This window comes from Suillus paluster (assembly GCF_016628075.1).
Source record: "Suillus paluster strain FC165 chromosome Unknown EDB91scaffold_21, whole genome shotgun sequence".
Taxonomy (NCBI): Eukaryota; Fungi; Basidiomycota; class Agaricomycetes; order Boletales; family Suillaceae; genus Suillus; species Suillus paluster.
Window position 1 is genome coordinate 297,413 of NW_024537581.1, and position 18,409 is coordinate 315,821.

Here is an 18,409-nt window from a genome sequence, read left to right on the forward strand (position 1 = left end):
GTGCATGACGGCATCAAGATCAAGTTGAAAAGATGCTAAACCGGTGGGCCGTGAGAGCGCTTTAACAGCGATATCCTGTATTTCTTGCTATGCTCGGTCAACGGAAGTGAACGCGTGAAGTCGCGTGAATCAAATGCAGCGATGATGATGTAAACCTTGGCGGAACGTGACCTATCTTAGGCACTGCCGGCGGACGCTCACGACAGTACTTAGATCTACAGGGCTTGGAGTCAGCCACTGGCAGGGCCAGCCTTTGTTATGTTCACCCGTGACGGTTTCCCCACACTGAAGCAAGAGCCCCCATTGGTGGTGAGGACCCTGCTGACACCATGTTCCTGTGGAGAAGGATCGCTGTCAATTAGACGATTTCTAATGACGGGGCACGAGGCTGTTAGTGTGTTGTAATCTCATCAGGGACAGCGCCTCACCTGCGCTGTTGTCGCTTGGCAAACGCAAGGATACGTCCCATCATGCCTTGATTCATCCTGCAGTGGTTCAGTGATGGCAGAGCAATGCAGCTAGATTTCCTATTTTTGGATGTCTAACCGTCTAGTGGCGTAGGGCAGTGACTGTAGTTAGCTACACTTTCAATGCAGTTCCGACGGTGCTATCTCCATCATACAACTTGAAAAGGGAGTCTCATTCGGTTGGTGACAAAGAATGTGCATATTCCAGCAAGTATAGTAAGAAAATCCCCAAGCGGGCCCCGCATACTACAGTTCTACTTAGTGAAGGTCCGCCAATCATCTGACTAGGAAATATAATCTGGTAGTCATTAATAGAAAGATTAGTAAACGGTCAAGTAATATGTGAACTTAAGTTACTATCTATACATTTCCCGACCAAAATAGCCGAATATAATAGAGTGGAGTGGAAACCGTGCGGAGTACGTCGATCCTTTCTACCAAGCCACTGCTTGATCCGACCACGGGTCAGTCACCAGACGAATCGGATGACTCTGTTTTAATGCAAGAAGCGGACACTTCATTGGTTGCAGAGGATCGAGAGATAGCACAATAAAATCCTGAAAACATATCGTCAGAAGGGATGTGATAGGAACCACAGTTCAAGTCTCACTCTAACTGAGACCGTGTTTGTAACGAAGCTTGCGACTGTCACATCTTCGGTACATCGCAGTTCGCCATCCCAGTCCAGACAATCAATGCCCTCGCCAAGGGGGCGGTTGCGATACGAGTGATGATTCTCGGGTAGAGGAGCAGAGTATGTCAATTTAGCTTCCCCTAATATTCGACTGGATGTCGTTTTTTGGTCTTCGAAGACTTTGAGAACTACTTGGCGAAGTATGTAGACGCGGATGGAGATTCCCCCTGAGGAGGGCATAGGAAGGCTGCAATCAGGTGGAGATTTTTCAAGGAAGGGGGCTAATGAGCTCGGTGGGGCACGCAATTGGAGGTGGAACGGTATGGTCTCAGACAGTGGATAAATTTGTACTGAAGGAATAAATAGCTACCAAAGTAGTCAGGACTAATGAGCACAGGGTTGGTTTGAGATGCTTACAAGACATTGTACTGGCGTGAGCTTAGATCGGTTTGTTGCGTTCATGGTGCAGAGCACTTGATGCCATTCTTCCGGGGAAGTTTTTACCGTAGTCATGAACGGTGCGTCGCTCGGAAGTATGGGGGTGTGCGGGCGAGAACGTGGATTGTAGCATACGGGTACCACAAGGCTGCGATCGTGGCGTCAGGAAATGTGAGTGTTTAAAATTACTATTCATGCTCACGAATCACTAGAGCGCAATGAAGATATGAATCGTCGAGGTTTTGAAACTACGACACGAAGGGTGTAGGAACACGTGTCCTCGAATGAGGGGGGTAAAGGTCGCGTTTGACTCCCGTCCTTGAAAGTAGAAGGGAAGAATATTGTAAAGGGGAGGGTCTTAGGACAAGGCTCAGTAGATGAAGAACTCCACAAAGAATACGAATCGGATGCAACCGATGTGGTGAGGGCTGCCCCTGATATCTCAACACGAATGTAGCCATCAAGCTATTGCAGACAATAAGATAAAAGCTATCGGCAAGAAAGACGTAACCCATACCTTCAAGGTGACCTCCGTGAGGCCCTCTGAACTTCGCAGAGATATGTGACCTCGAACGAGTGCATTTCTACCATAAACGGGCTTTATGCTCCCTGGCTGTTGATCTCTTAAAACAAGCGTGATGTTGTCTGTTATCCTACGAAAGACTCCGGTGTTCTGAGTTTGCAGACCAGCCCGGCGTCGAGTCTCCTCAACAGTTTTTTCTCCCGGGAGAAGCTCTGTCGAGTATGACGGGGAAGGTGGGGAAGGAGTATATAAAGGGGGAACTGACTCCATTTTGATCTGCGAGGTACGAGGTGTCAAACCCTCATCACATCTCGGTCCAGATGTTTATAGCAAGGCGTTAGACAATGTTGGCGCTCGCATAAGCAGAAATGATCTGACTGAGTCATTTCCATGCTGTACTGCGGTGCCCAGTTCGGAACCGCAGTTCTGTGAAGATAGCGTCGAGAGTGGACTCCAGTCATCATGATCAATGATTTGATAGACACTGCACCAGCAACTACTGCCGCTCAGCTCCCACGTACATGGCGGACTTCGAAAATAAGTCATGATTCTCCTCCAATTCCAGGGTTCAGCTAGCTCATTGCGACTCCTTAGCCTACACCGGCATTCAAAGATTCGACGACCTTCGGGGGGTATCAGATTTTAAGTTGCCACAACACAGCAAAAGCATCATCCACACGACGTGCGGACAAAAAGGCGTACGTATGCGTGGCAATGCGGTGATAAAGGCGCACATACTGGCATTAGATATCCGGATCCACCTTCTCTTCCCTAGGTAGAATGGAACCAATATCGACGACAGTATAGAAAGTGAATGTCTTCACTTCGGGTGTCTTGGCGACTGTGCGGGAGGGCGTCCCCGCACCATCCTCCGAAGGTAGTGGATCATCAGATCGATACGTGTAGGATACAAGCATATTGAACTACAAACCGAAGGAGGTTGAGTATGAGTAAAGGGTCCACAGGCGCTTTTGTAAGTGCGTACCTTGACTTGTCCCCGGGCTTCTTTCCCGATGACAACCTCACCGCCCACAACTGTAACATTGGCCCTCTTTTCCAAGACTCCTACAGTCTTGACCTTCCCTTTGCCGTCTTTGTCTCGGCTTCGACCCAGTTCCAAACCAAGTTCATCGTCCTCGAGCCCAAACATGTCGTCGTCGTCATCGTATTCCCATGCTTCGGCGAATGCAGCGACAGGGAATGAAGAGGTTGGCAGGGAAACTGCAAAGGGTGTCCTGCGAGCCTTTTCTGGCGCAATGCCGTCAGTTGCCGCGGTGACATGCATTCGCTGAACCGAAAGTCGGACTTGAATCGGATCATAGAGGGGATTTGTCAGAGCGAGATGAAAGGGGTACGATTTTCCAGCCATCATAGCGCCAGCGTTCCTGTCATCTGAGGCATTTGGTACCTTAGCCGGTGGACGCCTAGTAGCGTCAGCCCCTTGAATGTGGGGAAGGGTTACAGTGATGGCTGGCAAATAGTTGGCCGCTACGAGCTTGATTTTGTATCGCACAGACTGTGCTTTCTGCTCTGGTTTTATAAGGATGTGCCTGCAGGACGGACACCGCTTCGAGACTTTGGAATGAAGTGGAATCCGGAGAGGTCTTAGATCGCTGATCAGTGCACACCACAAGTTTAGTACCTTATCCAACACGTGGCAAACAGACACGCACTTTGTTCTGAGCGAGGTGGTCCAGCTGTTTCCCCATCTTTGCTCAAGCGACGCAATTTCCTCCACGTCTTCCATGCGCCGAAGTGCCTCAACATCCGAACCATCTCCTTCAGACCCCAGCTGACCAAGGACACCAATCTCCATTCTACTTTTGTACTCTGGCATCTCGTCCTTGTTTGCAGTTCTGTCGCGGCCCACACGACTACGAGCGAGAGGATTGTACTTCCCGACACCAGGAACATCGCGCGCAAGGGCGGCGGAAGCAGCGGCTGTAGCAGATGAAGTAGGCAGATGGTGAGAAGATGTACTCGGAATATGAGACACGGAAGAAAGAGATGATGTACGGAGGAACGGTTCAAAATGCTCTTTCAGTCGCTCAAACTCCAGGGATTCGGGCGCAGAGTCTTCAAATTTTTGCAGCTGTGCTATCAGATAGATATTAGATGTAAACTGGTGTGCAAGGGTGGAGCAGCGCACCAGCTAGTCCTGTTGGTTTCTCAAATGTTATCCCGACTTCAGCAGAGTCCCATCTGCAGTGATTGCAATAAAGAAAGAAGGGAGGCTCTCCAACGTTGCTGAGAGACACGGAAGGACGACCATCGCCGCCATCAGGAGGGTCAGACGCGACTACTTGCAAAGTTGACCGGCATATAGGGCATGAAAAGCAATTTCGAGCACATCTATCAATTATGAGCAACAGTCATAACAAGAGAATATGAGCAGTTTACCTGTTCTTTTCCGCGCGAACGCTTGCGCTGGGGACTTCGAAAAGGCAATTTGGACAGTAGTAGCCACTGACTTCGACGGAAACGCAGCGATTGCACCGAACAGCATCACATTCCTCGCAGAAGAACAAGCTATGCAAAGGGTGGAAACTAGCAGAGGAAGACGCCATATGCGGAGGCGGAGGCGTCTGAACTGACTCTCCAGACTGGCATGGACAATAGTAATGGATTGTCGGCGCCATGCTTGTCTACGTTCTCGGTAACAGCGTAGGGAGGTTGATCGTTTGTATAGTACTAGTAAGATCCACGTTGTTTGGAATTTAAACAATCGGACTCGTAGTCACCAGCTCACCACAAAGCTATTGAAATAACAAATGCTGACTGCACGGATGATAGGTAGAAAGGGTGTGTAGCCGGGTGAGCTCTTTCGTGCCTCATTCTGGCTGCTCTCTCAACAATAGATGAAATCATGAATGTCAATTTACATAAGTAGGGTAGACGAGTCGTCTGTTGTGATTTTTGCTGCGCAGCAGTAAGTACAATGTCCAAAGCAAGTCCAGAGTGGAAAGTGTGGAGAGTGCAGGAACCAACGTGGTATCACAAGAAAACAGGGTAGTACGACAAGACGGGCATTCAATCAGTAGTGTGCATCCCAAGCACTTTTGTATCCAACAGCGTCACTCGGGTTCGCGTTAGACGCCATATGCATATCATCCGCTCCTTGCGGCGAGGGATCGTAGAGCGGACGGTAGTGCTGGGGTCCGTAGGGAACCCATGCGGCCTGCGTAGGAGCAGCAGCGCGCTGCGAGCGGATGCGACGGCAACAGTACATGCAAGCGACCAGAAGGAAGAGAAACAAGATAACGCTGGCGAAGATAACACCAATCGCCCATACTGGCAGGCTGGACTTTGTTGTTGTGGTCGTTGTCGTGGTTGTTGTCGTGGTCGAGGAATGATAGGAGAGGTCATCGACATTGGCTGAGCCGTTGGCCAAGCGCACTTGCGCAAAGTCCACAGAGGCTAGACTAGCATTAGTGATTGGCAGCAATTGGATGTACGGGGAATTGGTGCCAGGAGGTGCCTCGTCGACAAAGGAGCCGAAATTGATCAGGAGGTATGCGTTGCGCACTGTTAAGCTTTTAGGACCTGAACGTCCTAGAATAGTAGGTGTCCACACTCACAGAAGGCCATGCCGAGGACCATATCGTACGTTATTACGCCATCCACCGCATTATCGTACGAGAATGGTTGGAACTTATTAACGGGAATTATAAAAGCTGGCAAAAACTAAATGGTTGCAGACTCACAGCTCCGACGCACTGGTTGTCGCCCATGTCAAAGTTGAGATCAAGCGGGTGGATAGGGAACTGGATTCCTGCGAACAAGAATGTCGCGTTAAGTTCTTGATCACAGGGTAGTGTCCAAATTTCTCCTCCCGAGAGGGTCGTCAAGGAAGCACCAGGAACGTTGGCGTAAAGGGCTTCAGCAACGTACCTGCCATGAGATATCAGAAAAGATTATAGTCTCCCGCAAGACACTTACGAAGGAACTTGTGGGAGCGTGAAACCTGTATCAAAGACGACAGTTGCGTTCTTAGGATAGGATGTATTCGTCACTTGGGTCGTAATGGTAATAGGTTGACCGTCTGGACCAATAATCCCATTCTCATCAAGTAATGTCATCCAATGCTGGTTCCCGGGTACCATGACCGATGTGACAGGGAGTTGAGGCTGGGTGTAAACATCCTCATAGTTAGTCACGACTTCCCCGATGGTTAGGTCGCCTGGATAAGGTTCGTCGGGGTCATCAGAGCGGTCGAGAAGAACAGCGAGGAAGTTCGATATGCTGTCGTTAGAGTGAAAGATTCGGTCAAGAGGTGGGTCTGCGGCCGCTGTCCCACCAATCATTCTAATTACAGAGCCGGAGTATGGCCCCAGACCGATGAGACCATCACCAGATTGACCCGACGAATTTGCAAATACTGTGTATCGATCAATATATATGACGGCAGAAAGGGCACTATACACACTGAAATATTGGGCTTCGATCTGATACCCAGCGAATTCCATTGTAGCTGAGAAGACGTCCCCTTGAGGCGAGCGGAAATGAGGTATGACTTCCTATTGTCCAGAAGTATTACACAGCTTACCGTAAGCGGCTCCAGAAGCATATTCAACCGCAGCTTGGAAGTTCTGGTCAACTGCCCCAGGAACCTGAGAGGTTACAAAGAGATCAGAGCTGAAGGTAATATTATTGTCAGGATGTTGGGTTTCAAAATCATCACTAGAAATGGGTAAACTTTCCTGCCAGTGTCGATCAAAACATCGAACAGCTGCCCGTTCAAGGTGATGTTTGTCATGTACTGGATATTCTGGGAATCTTGTACATTTGTTTGGAGGCCGCTCATGCTTGCCCTTCTCTGAAGGTTGGAACTAGAAATTCCAGTCTTTCCACGGAGTTCGAGGTGAACGCCATTTACGATGTCCAAGGCGGCCAAAAAACCAAGGGAGAAAAGGAGCGGAGACAACCTCATAACACTAGAAGTAAGAAGAAAGGACAGATAGAATGGGGTGTTGAGTTCTACGTACAGCTGTTACATAAGTTTATATGAGGGAGCTGCATGGTTTACGTTGACAAGCACTGCCTGGGTATATTATGAGTTGATCGGGCGCTCGTTTCACCTAAGTAGCTAGGGCTCACCATTTTCGAACACGTCCTACCGCATTGCATGCATCATGCATCACGTTTGGTCGTCTGTTTCATATCACAACCTGAAGCACAACCTGCAGTTGAGTCTTCCGTCTATTTGGTCTGCCTAGGATCAAAATTTGTACGTACACGTACTGGTATACTGTCTGCGATTGTCTGGCAATGTCACTCAGCACTGAAAATCAGAATCGCTCCTAGCCACTCACGTAGTCACTTGAGCCCCCTTCATTCCACTATGTATCAATGGTTACTATAACGCTGGGTTTGCGGTGGGAAGAGAAGACACTTGGAAGTCGTTGACATGAGAGCCCTGTAATGCTGTGCACGGGCTTGTCCCACCAAATATTGCTCTCAACTCTTTACGTTCTCATTTCTATCCTGTTCCCTAACATATTATTTAACGCTTTGGCAGCGTTATGATGCGCTCGTTCATTACACTCTCCTTTATTTCTTCTCTGTGTTCGCTTTCGGTCATTGCTCTCCGAATCCCTTTCGATGTCCGTGTTGAAACACCTACTAGCAACCCGAATGTCCATTTCCCTCGTCAGTCGTCTTCCAATGGCATAGTGCCCGTCGGAAACACGCAAAACTCTTTCTACTACACCAATATCACGCTCGGTGGTCAGAATATATCTGTGATGTTAGACACCGGAAGGTAATCCTCTCGAAACCTCACTTAAGCTGCAGGTATTTGATCATGCGCCTGTTTTTAGCTCTGATCTATGGGTGAATGGCTCAGTATCCGGAGCCAAAGACACCGGCAACTCTCTGACACTTTCATACGCCGTTGGAACAGCTGCTGGTCAGTCGCACAACGTTACACCTTTTACGGATTCATGACCTCCATAGCCAGGCAACATATATACCGCACCCTTTGAACTTGCTGGGCAGTCTGTCAGCGACCAGGCATTCCGTCTGTGTCTTTTCTTACATTACTGATCATCTACTGACACCCAGTGCAGTACTTGTCACAAACACTTCATCGTTCTCTGCAAATATTCATGCTGAAGGGTACGATGGTCTCATTGGCCTTGGCCCAAATTCTGGTTCTTCGATATACAAGAAACTCGGCGCCAGCTCGGGGAACAACCCACTCAACAGAATTTTCCAACAGACCTCGTCCTCCAGCAACTACATGACTATGATGCTCAATCGCAACGGAGACCCAGGGAGTAATATCACTGGTCAATTTACCATCGGAGAAGTCGTTCCAGGATTCGAGAACATCACGAGCATGACAAAGTTATCGATAGAGAAGGTTTATCAAGTCACTGACGAGGATCAGCATTGGCAAATTCTAACAGACAAGAACAATGGCATCATTGGACCTGATGGACAGGTGATACAATATTCATCAATCGTCCCTAAAGCTCCTAGCGGTCAAATAGTGGGAGTTTTAGACTCTGGTTTCACCTTGCCTCAAGTGCCTCGATCGGTGTCGGACGCCATTTATGGGCGTGTACAAGGGGCCGAATGGTCGACATCAAGCCAGGCTTGGCTGGTCCCTTGCGGGCAGCTCATTAATGTTACCTTCAATTTTGGGGGTGTTGCATATCCTATTCACCCACTCGACGTGTCGTCGAGCGACTTTGGAGTGACCTTCTCGAACGGGAACACCGCTTGCTTGGGAATGGTATGTAACACAGTTGCTGCGCATCATGCGCTTAGTTCTAAATCTGGACCACAAAGTTTCAACCAGTCACATCTGCATTCAGTCTTCTCGGAGAGTATGATATGATCTTGGGAATGGCTTTCTGTAGGTTGTTGATCTGTTTTGACAACGCTTATTTGACACCCTCTCAGTGCGAAACACTTATACCCTGATAAACTATGGAAATTTTGTCAATGGCGGCTCAAATTCCGATAATCCCTACGTCCAATTGTTCCCCCTCACGAACGTCGAATCTGCTGTCAATGACTTTATCCAGGTCCGACTAAACGGGCAAAACCTAATCAACTCCTCCCAATACGCCCTGCTTCCTGCATCGCAGGAACAGCACTCGCCCGAGAGCGCCACGGAAAAAAAGCAACAGTACGAAGAACTGGTTCTAAGTCGTTGGCCTTATATCCTTGCCGGATGCCTGGTGTTTGTGATTTTGCTAGTCAGCTATTGCGTATGGCGTTGTTGCTGTCGACGCAAGCGGCTGGCAAAGAAAGCTGCCAAGAATGCTGCGCAGCAGAAGGGTGGGACCGCTCCTGGGAGCGATTTCAAGAACGGTTCCTATGCGCAGTTGCAGGACTCCCAGAGTACGGCGAGTCTCGTTATGCAACCGATGCATCGGGCGTCGACTGTAGATTTTGAGGAGGAATACGGAAAGGATGCATTCGCAAGAAGCCGGTGATCTCTGCGAGGCGAACTATATATGTAGTCTATTAGATGCTGTCCAACTTATCCCACCGCAGGACATTAATAGTAGCTGGCTACTTCCGTTCATTGTGTTTATTCGGAACTACGGTGAAACATAAGATGACCATTTCATGAAACTAGGGTACACGCAATCCTGTCTTCTGTACAATGTGTATGCTACAACGAGGTTTAGAATGTCCTTTCCAATCCGTAGGAAATAAAATGCGTCTCAGAATCATTATGCCGCGGACAGAAAACTTCGTAACCAATACTCCACCCCCCTGAGTGCGCAATTACCACTCATGCTGCCAGTGCCCACGAGGACGAAATGAGCCAGGCCCACTGTCATTGCCACTGAAAGGAGGCCACCAAAGGAAACCAGTATTGGCTCATACAGCGCCTTAGACTGTTTCGGCTCCGAAACAGCTGGCTGCTGTGGTTGGTCGACTCGGCTCTCCGGACCCCCTAGTAGCTCAAAGATGCTAGCATTGAGCTTGAAGGCATCATTGGCCTCTTCCAGTATTGCCGCTGGTAAACCAAGGTTTAGCAAACGCGGAATATCCTGAAGATGATAAGCGGACCTTTCAACGTGACGTCATCACCGATGCCAGAGTTCATTCCATCTCTGTACCATTCCTTGATCTTCTTGAGATCTCCCATGTTCGCAGATTCACTACTGTCCAATTTCTTAAAATCATAGAATTGAATTCCAGATCCTCGGTCGAGATCTAGGTTGTATGCCTTGGCGATACGCCTTCGTATGAACTGGCCACCGCTCATATCGCCGAGATAGCGCACGTAAGCATGTGCGAGTAATCGCGATGGGTCTGAACATCCGGAGAGCTCTCGGAGGCGCGTGGTATAATCCACAAAGGATTTGGGAGGGGACGCCATCAATGAGCTATGTGATGGGTGCATCTGCCATTCTCCTTCTGGGACTCCAAGTAAATACGATATGTCTTGGGAGAGGCTCGGAGTGCGAGCAAGCAATGTAGGATTGTAGGTCGGTTGTAGCGTCGGGTATGACGCATGCGTCTCTAGACCCCGCTCGAGTTCGCTACGTCATGTCAATATACATACACAGGGTGACTCTGGATGAGGCTTACTCGTATACATGCCACAGCATCATTAAGAAATACACATATTCTTCCTTGTCCAGCTCACCCTTTACGAGCCGGACGCCACCTTGACTGTTCTCTGCGGCTTCGTGGGCCTGAGATGTGCCTACACGAAGCAATGATGCCACTGGGAGCGAGAAATCGTAGTTATTGTTGACCTCCATCGATATTGAGGTAATGGGATAGTGGGGATGGTTCAGGCGGTGGAGGTTGCAGGAACGTCAACGATGCAGTATAAATACGTATGGAGAAATGCGGGGTGGCTCAGGAGCAGTGCGGGACAAAAGCATCATTTGATGACTCGGATTCATATCAATGGATGCTGTAGTGACGTACGGTTCTATTGCAAGGGAGCACGTTATGCGCTTCGTCCGCCTATGTAGCACTAGTGTAATTACGGTGGATGCCGTACGGTTCGATTGTAGGAGAGCCAAAGGAACCTGAGAGCGAGTTATGCCCTTTGTGAATCGTCTGGGCCGGTGGACGTGCAAATGCACGTTACAGTCCCGTGACTAGCCTGGGTCCGACGTGGAGATATGATCAAATATAGCTTATCGCGGGTACTGCGAGGTTCAATGGGACGTGAGAGGTAGCGCCAGGGCAGGAGGTCGCAGTTGAGGCTGTAGCCTAGTATCACGGTGGATGGCAGCTATTGGCAGATGCGGCGGGCATTCAAAGGAGGCATACCAAAACAGTCGTTCGTTCGGTCCGGCGTAAATATCGTACCCGGTCGTCCCAGAACGGCTGGTTCAACAACCCTAGCCAGACCTTTACCCAGACCTCTAGTAGGAGGAAAATACATAAGTCGTCCCCTCTGATAAAGCGAAGAGAAGTATTATCAATCTCGAACTACACGTTCTAAGAAGCGGAAGAACCCGAAGGAGGTCCCAGAATTCGAAACTGCTCACTTTAAGCACTGAAGGAAATGTGGCCATAATCGCGTCCGGGTCAAGGCTAGTGATTGGACGAGTTTCCTGAGAGGTGAGTTCATAGTGTACGAGTACAAACTTCGATGAGTCATTATTAATGATACATAAGTACATGCTACCGTAAGCCCATAGTTATTGTTGTTGTATCGGTAGACCCTCAAAATACAAGCGACTAGTTCCATCCATGAGTCTTCCTCAGGCACATTAAGCCATGTCAGCGCAATGTTCGTCCTTTCAAAGATCCGCAGTCACGACTCCGCAAAAATCTGGCATAGTCAGATGATGACGTTATCAAGCGTGCAGAGAGAACTCACGTGAGAAGCTCTGAGGACTGACGGTGAACTCGGCATGGACATTGATCTGGTACGTCGATGTTGAGAGGATATAGCAAATTTTCCAGTGGATGAGTTTGCATCCGATGGGGGTTCCTCTGCATCTATCGCGCTGCCAGACGTGGATCCGGGGGCGTCTTGGATAACACGAGATGAACCAGAGCAGTCGGTGGATACTGTCCTGCGCTTTGAATCAGCACTTGAATCTACCGATGTTTTTGCAAAGGGTGATGCTGCCAAGGGCGGCGCTGATGATCGTGTCTTTAGGTGCACAATACCCTTCGCTGATCGAGTTGACTCAGTTGAGCAATTCAGGCGAATCTTACCAGATCAGGAACTTACTAGATGTCTCGAGTTCTGTCTCATGAGCCAGCTTGCAATCTGTGCCGTTGGGACAGTAGCCCGCTGCGAAGGCCTTGCAAGGTAGTCCTGTGGAACATGGGTTAACAAAATAACTCCTACTCACTGCGGAGCACGCACTATACCCACCCATCATTACGCCGCCACCAATCACTCGCCAGGTAATAGGATAATAATCGCGCGCCTTGAACTCTTCCAGAAGTGAGCGTGGTTTCGGAGGCAAGTGAGGCGGTCCTGTCCCACGGTTTTTATTACCGGCTTTCTTTGCCTGTTTACATTTTTCTATGTCGTGGATACTGAGAAGAGTTGAGTGGAAAATAGATAAATCATAGAGACAAGGTACATACAACCTGCATTTGTCTCCTTCAGCACATGTTTTACGTGCCGAGAAAAATTTGCAAGGTTTAGCTGAGATATGTAGTGATGAGTAACCAACGGGAGCAAAAGTGAATGACGGTCAGAAAACTCACTTTTGTGTAGGACTTGTCTGTTCATTGCTTCTTCTGCTTTCCTGCGAGTAGAGGCTCGAGTCTTCGAACCAGCTTGAGTATGTCCTCGATAGTGACTAGGGGGTGTCACATCGCCAAAGCCGGTAGCCGTGTTGTTGGGGTATTGTAAACTTGGCGACGATTGTGAGAATGCCGATTCGTAGAATAATGTAGAAGGGAATGATTCTAAAGAGGGGGGCTCCTTAAAGGTCATAGCTTCAAATGCGGTGTTTAAACTCTGATCAGAGGTGGCGGAGTCATTCGAGGAAGAAAAGTCGCTGAAATTGTCCCAAATCTCTCTTGACGCGTCGAAGTCCTGTACTCTCGCATATGGGACAACCGTGTACATAGGGTACGTTGCGTAGCCACGACTATGACCGTTGTTTTGATACCACCCCTCACGCGGTGTTCTCGCCTGGACTTCATCATATCCGTTAGCGTAAGGGTACTCTGACGGAAATTTGCGTGAGCCTGTGGGAGACGACGCAAGACGCGGAGCCGCCATACCTTGTTGCACACTCGCCGGTTGCGCATGCACAAAACGACACGATGACCCACGTCGACAATCTCCGATGGCATAGTAGCGGCAAATCGTGAATGATTGTGGATTAATCGTCATTTTATTAGCTGGGATGTAAAGAGATTGCTCCTCTGCTGGCAAACAGCCAAAAGAACCTGGTCATTAGCGATGCCAATGTGGTCAATCATACCGGCGTCAATAACTGAAATATTCTCACTGAAGTTATAGGAGGTGCTGTGAGCCTTAGCCATCTAGATAGCACAAACACTACGATCGTCGATGAAAATAAGAGGCAACGGCTGTTGTGGCCTGTTATAAGAGTGTGCTGAATGGTCCACAATCCCGCCCACACCCACAAAGACAAGTGGCAGGCAAGTGAGACAAAGACGCAATTCATGAGATGCGACTCTTCATCTGTAGACAACCTGGTGCTTGAACCGCTCGCTAGTAGACAATGGCTAAATCCGAAACCGGCTTAGCACCGGTCTGGCAGAAATAAAGACGGCCATCGGTGAAAAACTCACCATCGCTGCAATTAAGTTTCTAGCCATGTGCTCATTCTCAAGAGATTATTGACTCTCTTGACCCATCAGAAAGACTTACAAGGGAATTGGACGAACACGTTGAAGTGCAAATATAACAACAATAAGATAAAGGCCCACACCGAGGTTATAGCTGCGGAGCTTGAGTTACATACGTTCCTGTTTACCAATTATACAGCCTTGAAATATAACAAAGTGCGTCCATACGTACCTTATCTTTCCTTTTGTCCCCGGGCGCAAATGAGATTGGTATTGAAACCACAAGCCACACAACTTTAAACTTACAAGCTTGATTTGGTAAGAGGTTTTGGGATCGACCTCATCGCTTACGTTACTTACTTATCGCAAGTTTGCAAAATAGTTCATGGTCCATTTCATGTAAGATATAGACTTGTAGGTGCCACGGAGCAACTAAGCATCGGTATTATCGACAAGCACATGGTCCTACAACTGAAAAACACGGTACACCGTAGTACGCAAAGCGAACTAGAAGAGAAACCGAAAAGGCCACCTTACATATGTATCATACAAAATAATTCTACAAATTCATGTCACAAACCTGTACTCCCAGTACGGTCATGAAGCAGGGGTGTTAGCTCAGTAACAGGAGATATAACGATGGGCGAGGATATTGCATCAGGATCGGGGATCTGTTCATTAGTAGGCGCAGCACGTGGCTTATTTGCTTGGGAAAAATGCCAGGGCTGGGTGACATCTGCTTTGCAAACAGGACACTGCAAAGAAGTAAGAATCGCTATGGAACTGAGACATAATAACCTACCAATTTCTTTCGGTTGATCAACCAGGAATCAACTTCCTCCAGATGGAAGATGTGGTGACATGGCAGCTCCCGAACGCGATCTCCTTTGGCAAATTCCGATAAACAGATGGCACATTCCGCCTGCGACTCGCACCAGGGTATTGGCGTATGGCCTGCTTGTTCGTGCGATGTGGAGGGCAACGGCGTACTATGATCTGATGGACCCGACTCCAGATCACTGTCGTGTGCCGCAGTTGGATGGTCTGCATGTGTCGTGGTTCCCTCATGCTTCTCCCATCCAGTACCATTCCAAACCCGCCAAGGAAGACTTTTGACGATAGTTTCCGGAGCACGATCACGTTGTGCTGCACGAGCCATGCGAATACGATGAATGAGAAGTGTGACGAATGTGAGACAGGAAGGAAGTATTAGGATGACGATAAATGTTAATATTGGGCTGAATGACCGACTTTGAGCACCGAACCGCGTGCGGGACATTGAGACTCACGAATACCATTCCCAAGCTGAGTATTGAGTCGTGATCAAAAGTGAAAGCGTTTGTAAGCCGGCATGAGAGGTCGTAGACGAGTTGATTAATAGAGACAATTCCTTATAATCCGAGTATTTGATGTAGGTGGAAGCAATTTTGACGTCAGAAGCGTCACCTGGAACACCTCAGGTGCGATTCGATATTGACTGAGGAGAAGAGCGAACCTTTACTATACATATTAATGAGAACGTCTGGCAGACCGCTGATGTCAGGGTCTTCGCCTCCTACGACAACAGCCCTGGCACCCAGCCTCTGAGCTTCCCTGACCTGATGAAATGTTAGAGAATCAGGCCTCGCATTCCAGATGATCAAACTCACTTTGTCAACAAAGGTGCAATGGCCTCTCTGCACTAGGGCGATCCAAGATTCGCTTGGATCCGGTTGGTGGGGACCACTTATGCATAGCTTTGGGCACCCTGGATTCGAATGATGGTCTACCAGTGTGGTATCGTCGCTTGGGCATAGTGTCGTGAATGAAGACATTGGAATGACATAACCTAGGAGTGGTTCCTCCAGTTGCAGGCCAAAAGCCGCAGGTCTTGAATGGAAGGTGAGAGGCGGTGATCGGTCCACCACAGAGACGGAACTTTCAGCCCCCCAGACCCAGCCCCACAACCAACCACCCTCTTGGGAGGTCGCGGACAATTTGCGGAGGAAGCTCAATGGGTGCGCATAGACCTGAATTACAAAGAAAAGTAGCAGTAAGACGGACACACGGGCCATCCTGCAAGCCCCCTAAGAATGAGAGAAAAGACGATGATAGGCGATAAGTTGGGTCTTGAGTTAACGGAACTAGGTATATGGCAATGACATCCTTGCAGAAGCAGCGTGTTCGGCTGTAGCACTTTGCTCGGCAAGTTCCGGACATCAGCCATGTTTCGAGTCTGACGAGCAACTTTTCTGTGGGCGCCATAACAAGCTCGCTGCTGTTGTCTAGTTCAAGCTTCAAAAGTTGAACACGTCTGAATTTTTGCTGTGCCTTGAACGATCCGTCTCAGTGCCTACACGTGTACAACACTTCGTGACCCCTAAATCGCCATTGGATGGGGAACTCGATTCAACCGATGCGCAGCTCCTTCGCGGATCCTGATCTTGTATCATGTGTTTTGACGTCTCTCCCCGACTTTGGTTGTCTTGAATCAGCAATCCTGACTTCAAAATCGATCTACAACGTCTTTCAACAGCATCCGCACTCCATTGTTAGCTCTGTAGCTTACAACTTGGTTAGGCCAGTGTTCCCACAAGCGTCGCGTGTAGTCCAGTGCCATAATGCGAAACTATTGCCCAATCACGTAGGTGAACTCCTGGGCGAGGATGATATTCAGAAAAGCCCAGTACTCTCCAATGAAAACATCACAAGCCTTGTGTCCTTCTCCAATTCCGTTTAAGAGCTCGAATGCCTGTACAGTTGGAAGTATTTTCGCCATCTTTTTACACCCCCGGATCAGTCTCATTTGTTTCGTTAGAATGAAAGGCCGAAGATTCAACATAAGTTGGCGGAGTCGACACGATTCTAGAAAGCAATGTACGGATTGTCCTTATATTCAGCTGTCTACGGTATCTCCAGCCTGAGGTTGGTCTCCTTCGCTGACCAGAACATGATAGAAATCGAGACGCAAGTCCAAAAAGCCAAAAACTACGAAAGGGATTCCTTGGTAGTTTTTCCACTCCTGAGCTGAGAGAAACTCAAAGGGTTGACACGTTTGTGCGAAAAATGTTGGCTCCTACTATTGCTGCTGATGAGTTCCCACCATTTATGCTCTACTGACTCATCGTGAGTTCATATAGTCGGCGAGTGGGTATCCTATGCGCTACACTACGATCCTCGCAAAATACTTGATATGTATAAAGGGAGGGCAGGCTCCATCGGTGGCTCATACAATCGGGACTTCTACGAAGTATTTTTTAAAGATTTCTTGTCGGGGCCTTTAGCTTCTGTCCTGGCTAATAGGAAAGAACCTTATCTCCTTCCCCTTGACCACGAACAGCCTATAATTGACAATGTCGTTGGAGAGGATGATCGATGTCTGTACCCTTCATTTTCAGTTGATGATTGCTTATGTGGTGATGTGATGACAGATTCACAATGTCAGTCTGATAGTTTTAAGGGGCCAGAGTTATGGGGACCAAGAGGTAAGTTAAAAAGCACAACCGTACATACTCAATCTCTATCGAAGACTGGGACTACCTTAGGGACCATCCACCTGTCCATTCCATCACGGAATTACTAAAAGGCCACCTTGACTACAATTGTGCAAACGATTTCACAGATTGTTTGCCATGCGACCAGCTGATTAAGAGGCTGTTCAACTGCAAAACATCAGCTTATGACGCCTGGAAGAAAGAGGATTGGTTATGCGATCGATGCTCGGAGAAGTCCATGCGCGACAATCTCCACATTTGGTACTTGGGGGAGAAGGTTAAACGTAAGTATCTGCCTTCAATTACTCTCCGTGTTTGCTCACCTGATACTTCCTAGGAGGACGCAAGATTCGAGAAGACTGCTGGTATGGATACAACTGCCGTGCCAAAACACACGACAAGAGACACGCTCGGAGACCGAATGTGAGTTCCTGCAAGTTGCTCTGGTGTTGGGAGTTGAACTTGTCCTGGTTGAAGCATTGGTGCGAACCTATCAAGGGAGATGTCCCTTCGACATGACCTTTGAGCAACATGTCTATGTCCAAATCATTATGTCTCGTTTCGAAGGCTTTGTATTTTCAATTCCGGTCATTTATCATTGGAGCGTATGGCGATTTGGTCACCGGTGGCGATACCCGTACTGGTGTCAAATGTGTTGCAGGGGACCAGGTATTACGTAGCCTTCAATTTAAGGTGTGTTCAAGCAGTTTGCATCTAGAATTAGATGCACTATGTAGTGATCCGTTGGCGAAAATCATTACAGAAAAGCCCTAAGCACGACTCCGATGGACCGATATCTTCCTCAATTGAAGTTTGCCCCCTCAGCCAAAACTAAGGTACCTGGACTGATGGCTTGGCGATCCTTCTGATCTTTATTCCTGGACACGATATTAGAAGGAACGATTATCTTCGTCTATAAGAGACTACTTACTTTCTGATGCCCAGACCCGCATCGGCAAGTTCCGAACATGAGCCGGCTGTAATGTTTCGAGTCATTCGACTTGACGAGCCACTCATCTCTGGACATCATAACAAGCCTGCTGTTGTCGTGCAGCATAGGTCTTCAAAAGCTTGACCGTCTGCCTTTTTGTTGTGCCTTTGAACGAAACGCCACCTCAGTGCCTACAACGCTTCGCGACCCCTAAATCGTCAG

The 18,409-nt window shown here is 48.4% G+C and overlaps 8 protein-coding genes across 8 annotated transcripts; 2 read left to right on the forward strand and 6 right to left on the reverse strand.

Annotated features, from left to right (window-relative positions):
- Nucleotides 1-610: 610 nt before the first annotated feature.
- Nucleotides 611-2,568, reverse strand: EDB91DRAFT_306284 (uncharacterized protein). Its single transcript, XM_041326792.1, has 5 exons — nt 2,057-2,568; nt 1,742-2,004; nt 1,519-1,687; nt 1,078-1,467; nt 611-1,024 (listed from the first exon to the last, which is right to left on the reverse strand). Exons 1-5 carry the CDS (start codon nt 2,330-2,332, stop codon nt 902-904), a joined length of 1,221 nt encoding a protein of 406 aa, XP_041177949.1. The 5' UTR covers nt 2,333-2,568; the 3' UTR covers nt 611-901.
- On the reverse strand, nt 2,569-4,898 carry EDB91DRAFT_306453 (dynactin p62 family-domain-containing protein). The gene is made up of 5 exons (XM_041326793.1): nt 4,463-4,898; nt 4,212-4,414; nt 3,736-4,159; nt 3,048-3,675; nt 2,569-2,985 (listed from the first exon to the last, which is right to left on the reverse strand). The coding sequence occupies exons 1-5, from the start codon at nt 4,699-4,701 to the stop codon at nt 2,806-2,808; spliced, it is 1,674 nt and encodes a 557-aa protein (XP_041177950.1). The 5' UTR covers nt 4,702-4,898; the 3' UTR covers nt 2,569-2,805.
- A 29-nt stretch (nt 4,899-4,927) lies between these two features.
- EDB91DRAFT_1279278 (aspartic peptidase domain-containing protein) lies at nt 4,928-6,983 on the reverse strand (the record flags this gene model as incomplete). The annotated part of the gene is made up of 7 exons (XM_041324703.1): nt 4,928-5,587; nt 5,641-5,713; nt 5,767-5,953; nt 6,002-6,440; nt 6,489-6,548; nt 6,609-6,742; nt 6,790-6,983. Coding segments are annotated over 7 exons (1,578 nt in total), but the record flags the coding sequence as incomplete, so codon positions are not given.
- A 493-nt stretch (nt 6,984-7,476) lies between these two features.
- Nucleotides 7,477-9,612, forward strand: EDB91DRAFT_1128632 (aspartic peptidase domain-containing protein). The gene is made up of 6 exons (XM_041318531.1): nt 7,477-7,823; nt 7,882-7,970; nt 8,022-8,081; nt 8,131-8,801; nt 8,858-8,924; nt 8,972-9,612. The coding sequence occupies exons 1-6, from the start codon at nt 7,585-7,587 to the stop codon at nt 9,508-9,510; spliced, it is 1,665 nt and encodes a 554-aa protein (XP_041177952.1). The 5' UTR covers nt 7,477-7,584; the 3' UTR covers nt 9,511-9,612.
- Nucleotides 9,613-9,753: 141 nt separating this feature from the next.
- Nucleotides 9,754-10,797, reverse strand: EDB91DRAFT_1052064 (uncharacterized protein; the record flags this gene model as incomplete). Its single annotated transcript, XM_041313651.1, has 3 exons — nt 9,754-10,043; nt 10,097-10,572; nt 10,622-10,797. 3 exons carry the CDS (start codon nt 10,795-10,797, stop codon nt 9,754-9,756), a joined length of 942 nt encoding a protein of 313 aa, XP_041177953.1.
- Nucleotides 10,798-11,620: 823 nt separating this feature from the next.
- Nucleotides 11,621-13,457, reverse strand: EDB91DRAFT_1128637 (uncharacterized protein). Its single transcript, XM_041318532.1, has 8 exons — nt 13,418-13,457; nt 13,250-13,391; nt 12,725-13,192; nt 12,602-12,662; nt 12,375-12,550; nt 12,237-12,323; nt 11,877-12,178; nt 11,621-11,828 (listed from the first exon to the last, which is right to left on the reverse strand). The coding sequence occupies exons 1-8, from the start codon at nt 13,448-13,450 to the stop codon at nt 11,811-11,813; spliced, it is 1,287 nt and encodes a 428-aa protein (XP_041177954.1). The 5' UTR covers nt 13,451-13,457; the 3' UTR covers nt 11,621-11,810.
- Nucleotides 13,458-14,355: 898 nt separating this feature from the next.
- On the reverse strand, nt 14,356-15,837 carry EDB91DRAFT_1052076 (uncharacterized protein; the record flags this gene model as incomplete). The annotated part of the gene is made up of 5 exons (XM_041313654.1): nt 14,356-14,538; nt 14,586-15,021; nt 15,073-15,229; nt 15,279-15,381; nt 15,433-15,837. The coding sequence occupies 5 exons, from the start codon at nt 15,835-15,837 to the stop codon at nt 14,356-14,358; spliced, it is 1,284 nt and encodes a 427-aa protein (XP_041177955.1).
- A 914-nt stretch (nt 15,838-16,751) lies between these two features.
- Nucleotides 16,752-18,160, forward strand: EDB91DRAFT_306976 (uncharacterized protein). The gene is made up of 5 exons (XM_041326795.1): nt 16,752-17,139; nt 17,194-17,247; nt 17,385-17,540; nt 17,594-17,679; nt 17,734-18,160. The coding sequence occupies exons 1-5, from the start codon at nt 16,956-16,958 to the stop codon at nt 17,773-17,775; spliced, it is 522 nt and encodes a 173-aa protein (XP_041177956.1). The 5' UTR covers nt 16,752-16,955; the 3' UTR covers nt 17,776-18,160.
- The last annotated feature ends 249 nt before the right edge of the window (nt 18,161-18,409 follow it).

Excerpts from the sequence above, each read along its gene's own strand:
- EDB91DRAFT_1128632 (XM_041318531.1), top strand. The coding sequence starts at position 7,585 with ATGATGCGCTCGTTCATTACACTCTCCTTTATTTCTTCTCTGTGTTCG. Across the intron at positions 8,082-8,130 it reads TGTCAGCGACCAGGCATTCC|TACTTGTCACAAACACTTCA; the intron begins GTCTGTGTCTTT and ends CACCCAGTGCAG. Across the intron at positions 8,802-8,857 it reads ACACCGCTTGCTTGGGAATG|TTTCAACCAGTCACATCTGC; the intron begins GTATGTAACACA and ends TGGACCACAAAG.
- EDB91DRAFT_1128637 (XM_041318532.1), bottom strand. The coding sequence starts at position 13,450 with ATGATTGACCACATTGGCATCGCTAATGACCAG. Across the intron at positions 13,193-13,249 it reads ACCGGCGAGTGTGCAACAAG|AGTACCCTTACGCTAACGGA; the intron begins GTATGGCGGCTC and ends AATTTCCGTCAG. Across the intron at positions 12,179-12,236 it reads GACAGAACTCGAGACATCTA|CGAAGGGTATTGTGCACCTA; the intron begins GTAAGTTCCTGA and ends CAACTCGATCAG.
- EDB91DRAFT_306976 (XM_041326795.1), top strand. The coding sequence starts at position 16,956 with ATGTATAAAGGGAGGGCAGGCTCCATCGGTGGCTCATACAATCGGGAC. Across the intron at positions 17,140-17,193 it reads CGTTGGAGAGGATGATCGAT|ATTCACAATGTCAGTCTGAT; the intron begins GTCTGTACCCTT and ends ATGTGATGACAG. Across the intron at positions 17,680-17,733 it reads GACACGCTCGGAGACCGAAT|CATTGGTGCGAACCTATCAA; the intron begins GTGAGTTCCTGC and ends TCCTGGTTGAAG.
- EDB91DRAFT_306453 (XM_041326793.1), bottom strand. The coding sequence starts at position 4,701 with ATGGCGCCGACAATCCATTACTATTGTCCATGCCAGTCTGGAGAGTCA. Across the intron at positions 4,415-4,462 it reads GTTCGCGCGGAAAAGAACAG|ATGTGCTCGAAATTGCTTTT; the intron begins GTAAACTGCTCA and ends CATAATTGATAG. Across the intron at positions 4,160-4,211 it reads GAAACCAACAGGACTAGCTG|CACAGCTGCAAAAATTTGAA; the intron begins GTGCGCTGCTCC and ends TCTATCTGATAG.
- EDB91DRAFT_306284 (XM_041326792.1), bottom strand. The coding sequence starts at position 2,332 with ATGGAGTCAGTTCCCCCTTTATATACTCCTTCCCCACCTTCCCCGTCA. Across the intron at positions 1,688-1,741 it reads TCATTGCGCTCTAGTGATTC|CCTTGTGGTACCCGTATGCT; the intron begins GTGAGCATGAAT and ends CCACGATCGCAG. Across the intron at positions 1,468-1,518 it reads TCACGCCAGTACAATGTCTT|CTATTTATTCCTTCAGTACA; the intron begins GTAAGCATCTCA and ends CTACTTTGGTAG.